Here is a 14017-nt window from a genome sequence, read left to right as displayed (position 1 = left end):
CCAGTTTTGTTTCCTGGGATTAATTCCCTAATTCATCATTCTCAGCAGCACTTGACTCCAGCCTCTGGGTTTTTAGTTCTTCCTTCTCTATCGTTCTTCTTTTTAGCAAGACGTGGCCCGTGATTACAGTTGAGTAGCTTTTTCATCTTTCTATCTATAAAATGCTGAAGGTCCAGAAGCTTCTAATTTTAACTTTTTTCTCTCTTTTACTCCAAATGGACATACCTCCTTTAGAAACTCTGTGAACTTTCTTTATGTAATTCCCTTATACTAGAGAAATATCATGTACATACGTGATATTGTGATACAATAAAATATGCGTTTTGTTTTTCTTTCCTGGCTTCTAGCTAAAGCTCCTAAAACCTTGTAATTTACTAAGTAACAAGAGCAAAAGGTGTATCTATTTGCTATAATATTTGACTTTTGTCCTCAGCTCCTGAAACAGCTCAGAGATGAAGGTGAAAGGAGCATATTTTGTTATTCACAATAGTCCCCTTTCAACCACACCTGAGTTTCTGTTAATGAGGTGGCTCTTGAAAAGCTCTAAAAATGAGGGCTGGTTGCCAAGAAAACTAACTGTGTAATTAGAAAGTTGGAACTTTTAACTTCACCCCTAACTTCCAGGAAAGAAAGGGGCTGGAGGTTAAAATAATCACCAATAGTCAATGATTATAGTCAATCATACCTACATAATAAAGATTCATAAAAAACATAAAGGAAGGGATTTGGAGAGCTTCTGGGTTGGCGAACACATGAAGGTGCTGGGAGAAGGGTACCAGAAGAACTTGTGGAAACTCTCTGCCCTTCCCCCATATCTTGCCTTAAAATGGGTTCCCAACCCCTTGTGGCCTTTTAGAAACCATTTGGCTGTTCCTGAGTTGTATTCTTTATAATAAATTGGTAAACATAAGTAAATATTTCCCTGTGTTTTGTGAGGAATCCTAGTTAATAATCAAACTGAGGAGGGGGTTTCCTCCCATTTAAGCTGGTCAGTCAGACGTATACAGAGTCCAGATTTGTGATTAATATCTGAAGTGGGGAGCAGTCTTGTGGGACTGATCCCTTAAACTAATCCCTTAAACTGTGAGTCTGTGCTGACTCTGGGTAGTTAGTATCAGAATTGAGTTAAATTATAGGTTGATATAGAGAAAACTCCTGCACATTTGATGGTGAGAAGTGTTGCATGAGAGAACAGAAGAAAAAACAGGGACAGTTTTTTTCTTTTTAATATAATATATATGCTACATAATACATATGTATATAAAATAAATCATACAAAAGCCGTTTCCACAAATCTTTTTGAGACTGGCCCTTCTCTACTTTGGGTCCAAGTCATGTTATTGTGATATATGTTTCCAGTATTTTTAAAAGCACTTTTGTTCAGGTGAGCTGTGTCTTCTAGCCACACCCTTGATTGGGGCTTGACCTGAGGACATGTTTAACTGAAAGCACTTTACCTTTCATCTTCATTTTGAAGCCTTTTCTTGCTTTTAGGATATTTTTCCAACCAACAAGTTTGTCCTGGACCCTCTATATTTCTTGCTTGTTCATCTTTCTCTTGGAAACCCCTGTTTTATGTGGCTAAAAGAAGCCAATTCACACTTATAATATTCTGCCATAATCTTTTTATCTAGATCCACAAGTTCATTAGGCATTTTTTTCTGTCTTCCAAGTTACTGCAAAATTGTTTGGGGCCATCCTGACCCATTTACCAGATAGAGTCACTCTCTGCTTTCCTGAGCCCCATCACGTATCACTTCAACTTCTCTTTTTCCAGAACCTTTCCTCTTTTGTCTAAATGCCTTAAAATGGGTTCCCAACCCCTTGTGGCCTTTTAGAAACCAGTCACACAGCAGGAGGTGAGTGATGGGCAAGCAAGTGAAGCTTCATCTGTATTTACAGTCCTCATCACTCATTACTGCTGATCTGAGGCAGAGCTGAGGTGGTACTGTTAGCTCCGGGGAGTAGCTGCAAATACAAATTAACATTAGCAGCAAGGTTAAACTACACATCTATTCCCCACGTCCCATGAAAAAAATTGTCTCCACGAAACCAGTCCCTGATGCCAAAAAAGTTGGAACCACCACCTTAAAACACTGCCACTGTCTGCTGTTCCCATTCTTAAGTGTGTACCACAGAGAAAATGCTATTGAAGTAAACAGATTGGGGCTACTAAAAACTATTACAATATTATGGTCTCTGAACTTTGCTTTGACCCTGTCTTGCATGATAGTATTGATAGAGTTTCTCTTCTTACCCCCAGATAAACTATTCTAAACTCAGTGTTCTCCTTCAACCCTCTCACATTTAGAGAGTCAGCATGACTCTACCTTCGCATTAAAGAACTTGGTAAGAATAAACTTGTACTTCTTCCCTTACCCTTGTCCCCAAAATTCTCTTTTCCTACCCAGACTGCTGTTTCTATATTTCTCCTGTCCAATGTGATTCTTTGCCTATGTTCTAGATATTCTGCCCTCTACCCAACACCTTCCTTGGTCAATCATACTCACATCGTATTGTTTCATCTGAACTATATTCAGAGTTTTCTCCATATGTGTGAATAAAGTGACCAAGCAACAACCAATCCACATCTTCTCTTGTATCGGACAATTTTCCTTGTGTATGGCAGAAAACCCAACTCAAAAAAATAATAATAGTGAATTAGAAAGGTAGGGATGGTTTATGGAGAAACTTGATCCAACAACTCAAACAGTGTAATACAAGAAACAGTTCCCCTCCTTTTCTCACCCTGCCTTCTATAATGTGAACATCATCCTCTGCTCCCTCTACCCCACTCAAATTCTCTCCTCCAAGCAGCCAAATGACTGCCACATTCCAGACCTTTAATGCACACACAATCAGAAAAGTACATGTCTCTCTTGATATTTCCCACATAAAAAGGGAAATTTCTCTTTTCTTGTAAAGTCTTCTTGCATAACATTTTGCCTTAATAAGTTAACACATGTATCATTCAGCAGAGGTAGTTGTGATGTAATTTTTTAAAAAAAATCCATGACTTAAAACAATTAAGGTTTATTTCTTACTCATGTTCATGAGTAAGGGCAGGCAGGAAACCAAAAAGAGAGCAAGCTTATGCAGTAAAACTACCAAATATCCAAAAACAGACAAACCAAAAAAAGATTAAAAATAAGATTTAATCCCAGACCTACATAAAACAAAACTTATAATGCAATGAATACCTTCAGAGGAAATAAACAATAACTTGTATTTAGAGCAATCAAAACAATGAGATTGATCAGATATAGAGCCCCATATAACTAAGTTGGAGTCGTAGCCTCTGGGTTTAACTCATAAGAAGAGTACTGGCTCAAGGCCCTATATAACCCAAAAGTAGACATAGAGCTTTAGAAGTCATAGCACTTCATGGCTTAAATTCATTTGGACTACAATCATTAAAAAAAAAAAAAGATTATGTACTTTTACATGAAAAATCGTGTGTTATTTATTAGTATACATGCTGCCCCACAAATCAAATGAATGTGACTTTTTTCATATGAAGAATAAATATAGTTGATATTGATAATTTTTATGAATGCAAGGATAAATTATTTTTTTTAATTACCCATAGTTTATTGACTGGGCCCATTCACACTTCATTAAATTTAGATATCAATTTAAGTTTATTCTCATAAATAGAAAATATTACAACTTTTATATAATTCAGATGCTTATTAAATAGCTTTTTTGTCAACTTGTTCAAATATCAAAGTGAAATATATTGATAGTTATATATTGTCATTTAAAAGTTTATGGTGACACTTTCAGAATTTAAGTGAATTCTCCTATATTTATGTGCATTTAGCATCAATTAATTCTAGATGTTAATATATATAATATTGGTTTCCTGGGGATGCCATAACAAATCACTGTAAATTTAGCAGCTTAAAGCAAGAGAAATGTATCAGATAACAGTTCTGGAGACCAGAAGTTCAAAATCAAGGTATCCACAGGTTTAACTACTTCAGGATTCAGAGGGAGAATCTGAGGATTCCTGTCTCTCTCCAGCTTCTTATGGTTGCCAGAAATCCTTAGGTCTTTTGTCTTGCAGACACATCACTCCAATCTCTACCTTTGTCTTCACATGCCCTTCTCCCTGTATGCCTTGGGTCTAGATGTTCTGTCCTCTTCTTATAAGGTCATTAGTGATTGGATTTAGGGCCCATCCTAGTTCAGCATGAACTCATCTTGATTTACATCTTACACCATAATTAAATCTGGAAAGATGTTATTCCAAATAAGGTCACATTCTGAGGTTCTGGGTGGACATAAATTGAGACTGAGGAAGGGAGCAAGAGGAGGATATAATACTCAACCAAGTACAGCATACACACACACACACACACCTCCATACATGTATGTATGGGGGTGTGTGTTTTTCTCTGACAATGTATCTTAAGATAATGCATTATTAGTTAGTTAGGCAAAAATGAAACCTTGGAAAGTAAAGATCTCTTTGCTTAACATTTTTAATATGCCAATCACAATCAAGAAAACAATTAAAATAGAGTTTCTTTCCCAAAATTATCATGTTGATATTTTAAAATATCTAAACAAGTAGCCTTACCTCTATTAACTAAAATTATTTTAGTAAATAAATACTATATTATAATATATATTAATATTTAGATTTAGCTATAATTTGTATTATATGCATTTGTTACTATTTTTTATTTATTGTTTACTGAATATTTAGTCATTAGCTGGAATAGAGATTATTCAGTTGCTAATAATAACAAGTGATGCTATCTCAACTTTTTTTTGAGTTGGAGTGGCATGATCATGGCCACTTCAGTCTTGACCTGCTGGGCTCAGGCAATCCTTCCACCTCTGCCTTCCAAATAGCTAGGACTACAGGCAAGCGCCACCATGCCTGGCTAATTTTTTTATTTATTATAGAGCTGAGGTCTCGCCAAGTTGCCCAGGTTGGTCTAGAACTCAGGCAATCCTCTCACCTCAGCTTCCCAAGGTGCTGGGGTTATAGGCATGAGCCACCGCACCAGACCTATCTCAACTTTTTAGAATACTCTATTATCCTCTTTATTCTTTGATGTGAAAATTACTTAGTCAAGTACCTACAACCTACCACAGATTACATAATTTCCTGCTATGGGTAGACAAGCATTACACCAGTGACAAGGTGTATTAGTGACACCAGTGATACCAGTGGTAAGGAATTAACTATTCTCTTAAGCATTATAATATGTCTTTATTGATGTCACCAAAAGCGGTGGTAATCTCTTTACTGATATGGTTGAGAGAGAATACTAAATAAATAATATTGATGTACTTAGTTTATACATTGAACTTTTTAAGTAGAAATTATGAACTAGGGTAATTTTATATAACATAAAAAATAGAACAATTGCTAGAATAATGATGAACAGAAAAAAGGTAGCAGGCATTCCAGAGATTTCTTAATGAAAGTAAAAAAAATGCATGGTCTAGAAAAAGACTATAGTATTTTAATTTTCCTTTTATTCCAATTCCAGATCAAATTTAACCAATTTATATCCATAAGTAGAAAAAATGACTGATAACTCATGATTACTGATCCTCAAAAACCGAGGGAGGAGTTTGTTGTCATGTAATATAGGAAATTAGTTTCAATTGTTCTTTTTCTATAGAATGATGTTTATAACATTCACTGGGCTGAGAATAATTTGTGGCCCTCTCCATTTTCAAATGACTTGATTTATAGCAACAGTCTTTAGCATCAGATTAGTGTTGCTGGATTCCCTTGGAAAGTTAATATTTATTGAGGATGTTCTAAGTCTTCTAAGCAGCAGAGAAACAGCAACAAACAAAAGAGACAAGGTTCCTGTTCTTGTGAAGCACAAATTCGACTAGGGGAGATAATTAGTTTAAAAATAAACTAAACAAACAAATACGCAAGATAAAATCTGACAGATAAATACTCTGGAAAAATGGAATTTTGGTGGGATTGAAAATGGTTGCTATTTTAGCTGGGACTCAGGAGAGGCTCCTTTGAGGAAATGACATGGAAACAAGAACCTGAATGAAGAAAGGAAGCCAAGAATTCAAATATCTAGTACCCTAGCTTCCTGCAGCTTCCCCAGCTGTAAAATAAGACACAAGACTGCTTTGCTGTATAAGTATATGAAAGGCATTTAGCTCTGGCCTAGCAAGTATGTGAAGCTATCTTTCTGGTAGGCTGTCCCTAAACATGAAGCCTGAAATAGGGTTAGGTTTTGATCTTGTTAACAGCAAAGTAAGTCACCAAGTTACCTCATCTATGCCAGATTAAAGTTATTTCTTATCTTTCCATGTCATTTAACAATCAGATCTGTCTCTTTGGATTGGGGACCTGCAAAGATGGCTATTGCCACAATCCATCTACCTCTAAATCAGCAAATAACACAATAAGGCTTAGATGGCCAAATCCACATCTAATGTATCTGAAGATTTAGTCCAGGATTAACATAATAGTCTGCATTTTAAGGCATTTTAAAATTAACAATTTAACCAGAAGTCCCCAGAGACTGTGGCCTTGTCTTGTCAATGCCACTAGTTTGGCTGCACAGTTAATTCCATCAGAGCCATTGAACCAAGTGTGAGTGTGTGTGAAGAGAGTCCATGAGTCAATTGGCAGCACAGAATTCTTCCTGACATAGGAAAGCAGATGATCTCAACTTCTGAGTGCATACAGTGCAGATTTCTAGTTGAATGGTTCTTGACAATAGTGTCCTCTGAAACATAATGCCTGGCCAGGAGCCAATGATTATGCCACCATACAAATCACTGTGCATCTGACGCCAGAATGCCTCTTTGCAATGGTAACAACAAGAGTTCTCAGTCCTGGTGTTCCACAAGATGTTGCATTGGCTCTTTTATTCTTTATCAGACCCTGAAATTAAAAATTGTATTTAGATGGTTTTCAGGAAATAAATTGTGCTGGATGAAGAGAAAAAGAGAAGTGAAGAGGTTTTTGTGTCGTTTAAGAAAAAGCTTTGCTATTTTACATTTTCCATTAGGTAAAAATCAGTCTCCATTTTAAAACCTAGTTTTATTAATTGCTTAATGGATATTTTCATTTTAAATTTCTTGTATAATTATAAAACTAAAACAGCTTGGTTCAGACTGTTAGCTAATGATCCATATATCATTTTAGTAATCACTAGCTTCTTCAGAAAAGGCATTAATTTTGTAAGACTTCATAGACTTTCAAATGTGAAAGTATCAGGAGATTTTAAGATTAATACATTAGAACACAACATTTGTTTCAAATGTTATTTTACTATAATATATTGTAAACCTAATGTTAGAACACTTTTAGATATTATAAGCCTCTATTTTAATTTGTAAATAATTATCTTTTAAGAATTTTAAATGTAGAGAGTATATATACCTGCAATTGATGATGTAAATAAAATCTAAGTTATGCAGTGTTCCTATTCAATAAGAATTATGCACCAACTAAAATATTTAGCTAAACTCCATCTCCAACTATGAAATTGTCCACTGAATTTAAATACTAGTTTTTTTTACAACAAATCTTCAGAATATTTTCACATTAAATAAATCAATCTAAGCATCCTATTTGATCAGAATAGTAATTGTTCAGTATGAAGGAGCACATAGAATCCTAAATATTCCTCATAATGTATATTATGCAACAAAACTAAAAGAAATATTTCCCCCAATGAAACCAAAGTTGCCAGTGCTTCTCCTTTTAGGTTGGTTTTCACTTAGTAAAACATTTTCTTTTCTTACAAGCTGAATAATAAGCATTAGCCAATTATAAAAACTGTTAGTCTCTTGTAAGTATGGGTAACGACTCATAAAAGGAAGGAAGAAGATAATTTAAAAGGTTTCTTGTGGTTTGAAAATGCCTTCCAAATATTCATTAAACATTTAAGTGAGTAAATTTGTAGAATATGTTTCTGACATTGGCACTGGTTCTGTGGTATTTCTCTGATCAGATGGAAGTGCTATGTGTTATGCAGAGTGCATGCAGTTCATTCATGCATAAACAATATCATTTTCATAAATTAAAACCTCCCCTGCAGAAGGAACATCTGTGCCTGCCTTTGAATAAAAGATGGTGGCATGTGAGTTACTCCTTGACTGACTGAAAGAATCCCTGTATTTTAGAATGCAGTTGTAAAGGCAAAATGGGGGGGAAAAAATCAAACTCAACTTTCAACCTTCATTTCAATCTTAGGAGAAAAAAAATTCAATCTAGATTGTCCTGCTTGTTATTTTAAAGTTTGGATTCTTGAACTGCCATTATTTTATTTCTTCTGTTCACTGCAGCAACAGTGTTAAATTTACATTGAAGTCTAATTTTAATAACAGGTGAAATTGAGCTACTTAATAGATCAGATCAGATCTGAATGCTCACTTTATGGTCTCATATGCTGGAAAGCTGGTAGTATTCAAATATCATGTCAGTATTGTGTCTCTTAAAGTAAGAACAGTGAGAACAATCCAGAATATAGGAAGCAACAGCTTGACTCCAAAATAACAACTCTGATTCACTTGGAAAGAGATTACTGCATTTTGGATAAAGTTGGGACTAACTTAAAAGTATTTCTGTCATGTGATGAAGGCTGATAGAAAACATGCTAAAATGATATATTTTAAATTGCACTCAAACATTTTTTCACGTTGAAATATTCCTTCCTGTTACTGTCACAGCTTGACGCAGCCCCATTGGCAATGTTATTAGTATGGCTAATTGTTCCTGTCCATTACATTACTCACATTTTTCTGGAGCAGCTTGCTAAATGAGGTCAGCTTTCTGGAACCCCTAAATCACCAATGAGAAGGAGATTAAAGGAACAAGCTTGGGAAGGGGGATCAGTCATCCAATGTGGCATCCGAATCAAAGTAGAAACAATGGAGTTACTAATGACAGTAATCAGAGCACCACAGTAGAGCCAGGGCACAAGTGCCAAAATGATATTCCCTAGGAATCATGACTGTCAGTCAGTACATCCAGAGGAAGAGAAATGCCAAACACTTTTTTTTTTAAGTGGACTTAACAATAGGCAGAATCGTCTGTTTTTCCAGTGAGTCATGTTCATGAAATGACAGAATAGTGCCCCAAAGGGGGAGAGGAGACTATATGTTATAGTACAAATAGGTGTTTTTAACTACAAATAATTCATTACCTCTTTTCATGGAAAAGTTATTAAAATCATCACAAGATGTTTACAGAGCAATTATAAAATGCCACCTCTGTTGCATTCTTTAATTTATTTTTCTCTGGTTATTTTATAAAAGTATAGAACTTTCTCTTTGGGAGAGTACTGGTTTGCAAGACAAACATTTTCAATTCAGGAAATGTACAGGTAACAGAGAACCAAGAAAATGTATAGATAAACTAAGATAGGGTACTTGTTTTTGTCTTGCTTGTTAATAATTAAATGCATCTACATTTTTTAAATAGAAGAAAACATGCAACATGATCTTTTTTTACAAAAATGAGAACAAAAAAACTAAATTTAAAGCCAATTAAAGTATAACAAAAACACAACTATTGGTCCCACCTCCCAGTCCTATATTCCAGATAATGAAACATCGGTTAGGTCCTTTCATTATCTACAAAAAGCTGGTGACTCCCTAAACAAGATAAACAGTTTAAAGTATCTGCCAAAGTAAACTTTTTTATTTTATTCTACAAATAGTGTTTAGTATTTTTTTTTTTTTTAGCTCAGAAAATAAAGCTACAATTTTCCCCAGGAATAATCTATACTTTAAAAGTTACTTTAAAAAGAAATGCAACAATTGTTCTGATTTTCAATACTATTTTATTGCAACTGGATGAATGTTTTCTAAATTGTGCATTACACCATAATATACAGGATTACAAACAAGTTTACAGTACAGATTGATTCCAGTGGTACCAGCATCACATCTCAAACAGCACTTATTCTGGACTGCATTTTACATGCAATAGCTATTGTTCTAATCATGAATTAAATGGTTTGAATTTATTTAAGCTACTGTACTAATTGACTACAATAGATATAAATACCAACATTAACAACCTGATTAGATTTAGGCTCAGATTTATTACATGAATATATGACAAACCACCATTTGTGTGACTATGTATAAAATCATGCATTTATATTTTCTGGAAACATCAATAGCTTCAGATTCTCTGCAAAATCATGGAATGCAAAGGAGTAAAAGACTAAAAATAAACAGTGCAAATTGTATGTGATAGTCAAGCAGCTTTTGATTTAAAGAAGGGAATGTTGGCATTTACTTATAATATGTATATACAAGTGTGTGCAAGTAATGTATTGAATTGATATGTTTGGATAGGGAACATATCTCTTGATTTTACAAAAATTATCTTGAGAGTTATGGATCTGGTTTTATTTTAGGGAAAGGGAAAGACTTTAAAGTGAAATGAATTGCTCAAATTGTGCAATTTTTATTTTTATTTTTTACAATTAGAGAGGAAAGAAGTGCTAAGGCAACACAATAACTTTCTAAGCACTTTTCTGCTGGTTTAAATTAGTTAAATTATTTTGTATAAATTAGATATAATTCTACTTTTCTGATATGTATAAAAATTGATGAAGCTGCATGGTTTTAAAATAGGAAATCCACATTATAAAAAGTCATTAAAAATTCTGTACAAAATCACAACAAAATAATTCAGCATGGGAAAGGTAACAAGTAGTAAAATGCTGGTTGAAAAATATATATTTATATATATTTTAATTGGCCCATTACTAGTTTAAAAATTGCATAGATCCTAATTATTGCTTGTGATTTTGTTATCCCGATCAGATAATTAATACGATCTGAATACAGCTACACCAAATTCGTGGTGCTTTTTTTTTTTTTAAGCTTTACTGTATTATTAATTTTTAAAATAGAAGAGCTATAGAAAATAATACATAAGGTGAACAGGAACTTTGACCCCCTGTTTCTTTCAAAGGCAGTAACAACAATAAATACATATATCACTTGAAGCTTGGAGTATTTGCACTTTGCAGCGGTAGTACCCAAAGGGCTGCCTTTTGTAAACACGACTGTCACTGTAAGAACAGTGGGTTCGTTTCCCAGGAATGGTGAAACTGACGTGCCTCTAATCGTGAAAGATGGCATTGAGTTGGGCACTCATGACTCGCTCATGATGCGAATGGCTATCGAAGGACATAATATTGTCTATGGGGATCTCGCAGCGAGGGGCAGCGGCGCCAGAGAAGATTGATCCGTGGCTTTGGGCCCCTGCCAGGGTCGCTGCAGGATAGTGCATGGTAAAGGCATAATTTTTCTCAAACTCGGCGGATGGTTCGTGTTTGAAAGAGAAGTTGCCGTTGATGCTGAGCGGCGGGCTGAGGGGTCCGTCGAAGGAAGGACTGGTGCAGTCGGTCAGGGGGCTTTCAAAGAAGGGCTCCAGCGCCGCGCTGTAGGCGTGTGGCGGCGGCTTGACGTGGAAGACGTGGGAACTGTCCATGGTGCCGTAGGGCGGGCTGGGCAGCCCGGGCGACTGGTAGGAGTAGGGGTGCACCGGGAAGGAAGCGCTGGCCGCCGGCAGGTGCGGGGGCATGTCCTGGTTCTGCTCGGGCAGAAAAGTCCGAGGATTGAGCTGCAGGCAGCCCGCCACCAGGTTGGTGGTGGGTTGGGATAAGCCCTTGCAGAGCGTCTGAACGAAGGAGACCAGGTCCGGGCTCTTGCCTGAGCGCAGGATCTCCGATAGAGCCCAGATGTAGTTCTTGGCCAGGCGCAGCGTCTCTATTTTGGACAGTTTCTGCGTTTTGGAGTAGCAGGGCACCACCTTGCGCAGGTTATCCAGCGCCGCGTTCAGCCCGTGCATGCGGTTCCGCTCCCGGGCGTTCGCCTTCATGCGCCGCAGTTTAAAACGCTCCAGGCGCGCCTTGGTCATCTTCTTCTTCTTGGGACCGCGTCTCTTGGGCTTTTGATCGTCATCCTCCTCCTCCTCCTCTTCCTCCTCTTCCAGGTCCTCGTCTTCGTCCTCCTCCTCTCCCCCGTTCCTCAGCGAGTCCTCCTCCGCGTTCATGGCTTCGAGGTCGTCCTCCTTCTTATCTGCCTCGTGCTCCTCGTCTTGAGAACTGAGACACTCGTCTGTCCAGCTCGAGGGACCCTGGGGCTGAGATTCGCCCATCAGCCCGCTCTCGTTGTACGATTTGGTCATGTTTCGGTTTCCTACATTCAACAGAGGAGAGGTAAACAGAAAAGGAAAGGGGGGAAAAAAAAAAAGGAGAAAAACGCTATATTCAAAAGCCAGACACGCCTTCAGCTCCCGTCCCTAGTCCTGCATGAATGCGTGAGAAGCATCGGGTCAAGGCAGAATGAATGCCTCTGAGAAAAAGTTAGATGCAGCGTTGACGGCGCGTGAGCCCCGCTGGAACGTAGGATGAGGACAAGGGGAAGGCGATATGAACATGTGTACACCACTCACGCGAGTGTGTGTGTTTCCTAGTGATGAAATGTGTTTACGGTAGTTGCCCGGCAGGATAATGTGTAGAAATGAGTGTGCATTTCAGCGACTTCATGTTTATCCAAATGTGTCCAAAGCCACTCACAACTCCACAAAAATGATGAGTTGAAAAATCGCACATTCTGTTCCCATTTCTGTCCTGGCTTCTCGGTACTTATCGATTTAAGTTAAAGAGCCATTACATAATTTACTAATACTGACAGTGATGTTTAAGAAGATTATACTGACGGGAGATTAGGACAGCGAATGCAGAAAGGAGGAGAAACCGTTCCATACCAAATTGCTTCACCGTCAGCATAACATTTGGCAACAGAAGTGGACAGGAGTCTACCAGCCCTCCCTGGCCTCTCTTTGCTCGGTCCCACCCCCGGCCGGCCGCTGAATCTCCACCTTGTACAAAAGCGCTGGGACGCGGCGAGCGCGGGGGCGCAGCGCGGAGCCGCTCCCACGCGCCGGGCATCAGGTGCGGAAGGCTCCTCTCTAATAAACAGCCCATTCAGAGAGCTGCCCGTTCTTTATTGGGGCTTTTCAAAGTTCTCCTCAAACCTCCCTTTAAAAGATTGACTAATTATAATGGGCAGCGATTGGCAATGGCGAAGTTGCCGCTTCTAATAAGGGAAATAAAAAGCCTTTAGTAAAGCAACTGAAATTTCTGGCTCCAGCAGTGGCTGCTGGGGACTGGGCCGCCTCCAGAGCGGTAACAGGTAGCAGGAAGGGGTCCCTCCACTCCCTCCTCCCCCCCGCAACTAAACAATCCTCCCCCCCGCAACTAAACAATCCTCCCCCCCGCAACTAAACAATCTCTGAGCCTGATTTATTTTCCAGGGTGTGTCTACTCAAGGTATCTAAGTCCCTTTCATTCACAGGAAACATAGCTTGACATTCCCGATGTGCATGAAATACAAGCACACAAAATACATCTTGGTAACAGAGCTTCCTCCTCCCCCTCACTGGAAGAAGTGAGAAAGTGAAGTGGTTATTTGTTTTTAGGAGGTTAAGATCACTACTTGCAAATAATCATAGTTACTGTATATATCTTTAAAAAATCCAAGAAACTCCTATACTTAAAAAAATATATTTTAAATTTAAATTAGAAAGCCCGCAGGGGATACTTGAGTGACACAACTCATTCTGGTCTGTGTGAGTACTTCTGGGCAATTATGGGTAAGGATGTGGGTCTCAATACACACTCACGTTCGCAAACGCTCACAGACAGAATATGCAGGTGCATTGGTCTTTAATTATTGCTTTTATTCTCGAGCAAAAAAAAAAAAAAAAGAAAAAGAAGAAAGAGAAGCTTGTAATTACCTTTGTTGTTAGTAGGTCCTGAGCAGTGACGGTCTCATAACCCTGGGCCTCCGGACGCTGTGCCTCCTGCGTGGGCGAATTCCTCGTGTCCCGGCGGCGCGGGCGCTCAGGTTTTATAGCCGAGTTAGTGATGCTGAGCGCGGGCGGGGCTGCTAGCGAGCGGTTGCAGGTCCCAGCGCCTAGCGCCTGCGCACGCGCCGGGGCTGCGCTCCCCGCTTTCCCCTCCTCCCCATGCCTCCA

General features: G+C 38.1%; 1 protein-coding gene across 1 annotated transcript; it reads right to left on the bottom strand.

Annotated features, from left to right (window-relative positions):
- Positions 1-9770: 9770 nt before the first annotated feature.
- Positions 9771-14009, bottom strand: NEUROD1 (neuronal differentiation 1). Its single transcript, XM_008070459.2, has 2 exons — positions 13778-14009; positions 9771-12174 (listed from the first exon to the last, which is right to left on the bottom strand). The coding sequence occupies exon 2, from the start codon at positions 12161-12163 to the stop codon at positions 11093-11095; it is 1071 nt and encodes a 356-aa protein (XP_008068650.1). The 5' UTR covers positions 12164-12174; positions 13778-14009; the 3' UTR covers positions 9771-11092.
- Positions 14010-14017: the final 8 nt, after the last annotated feature.

The sequence above is a fragment of the Carlito syrichta genome, unplaced genomic scaffold, assembly GCF_000164805.1.
Source record: "Carlito syrichta isolate Samal-C Ts95f unplaced genomic scaffold, Tarsius_syrichta-2.0.1 Scaffold313431, whole genome shotgun sequence".
Classification (NCBI taxonomy): Eukaryota; Metazoa; Chordata; class Mammalia; order Primates; family Tarsiidae; genus Carlito; species Carlito syrichta.
Note: the sequence above shows the minus strand (reverse complement) of the source record. Positions and strands in the feature narration are given on the sequence as shown.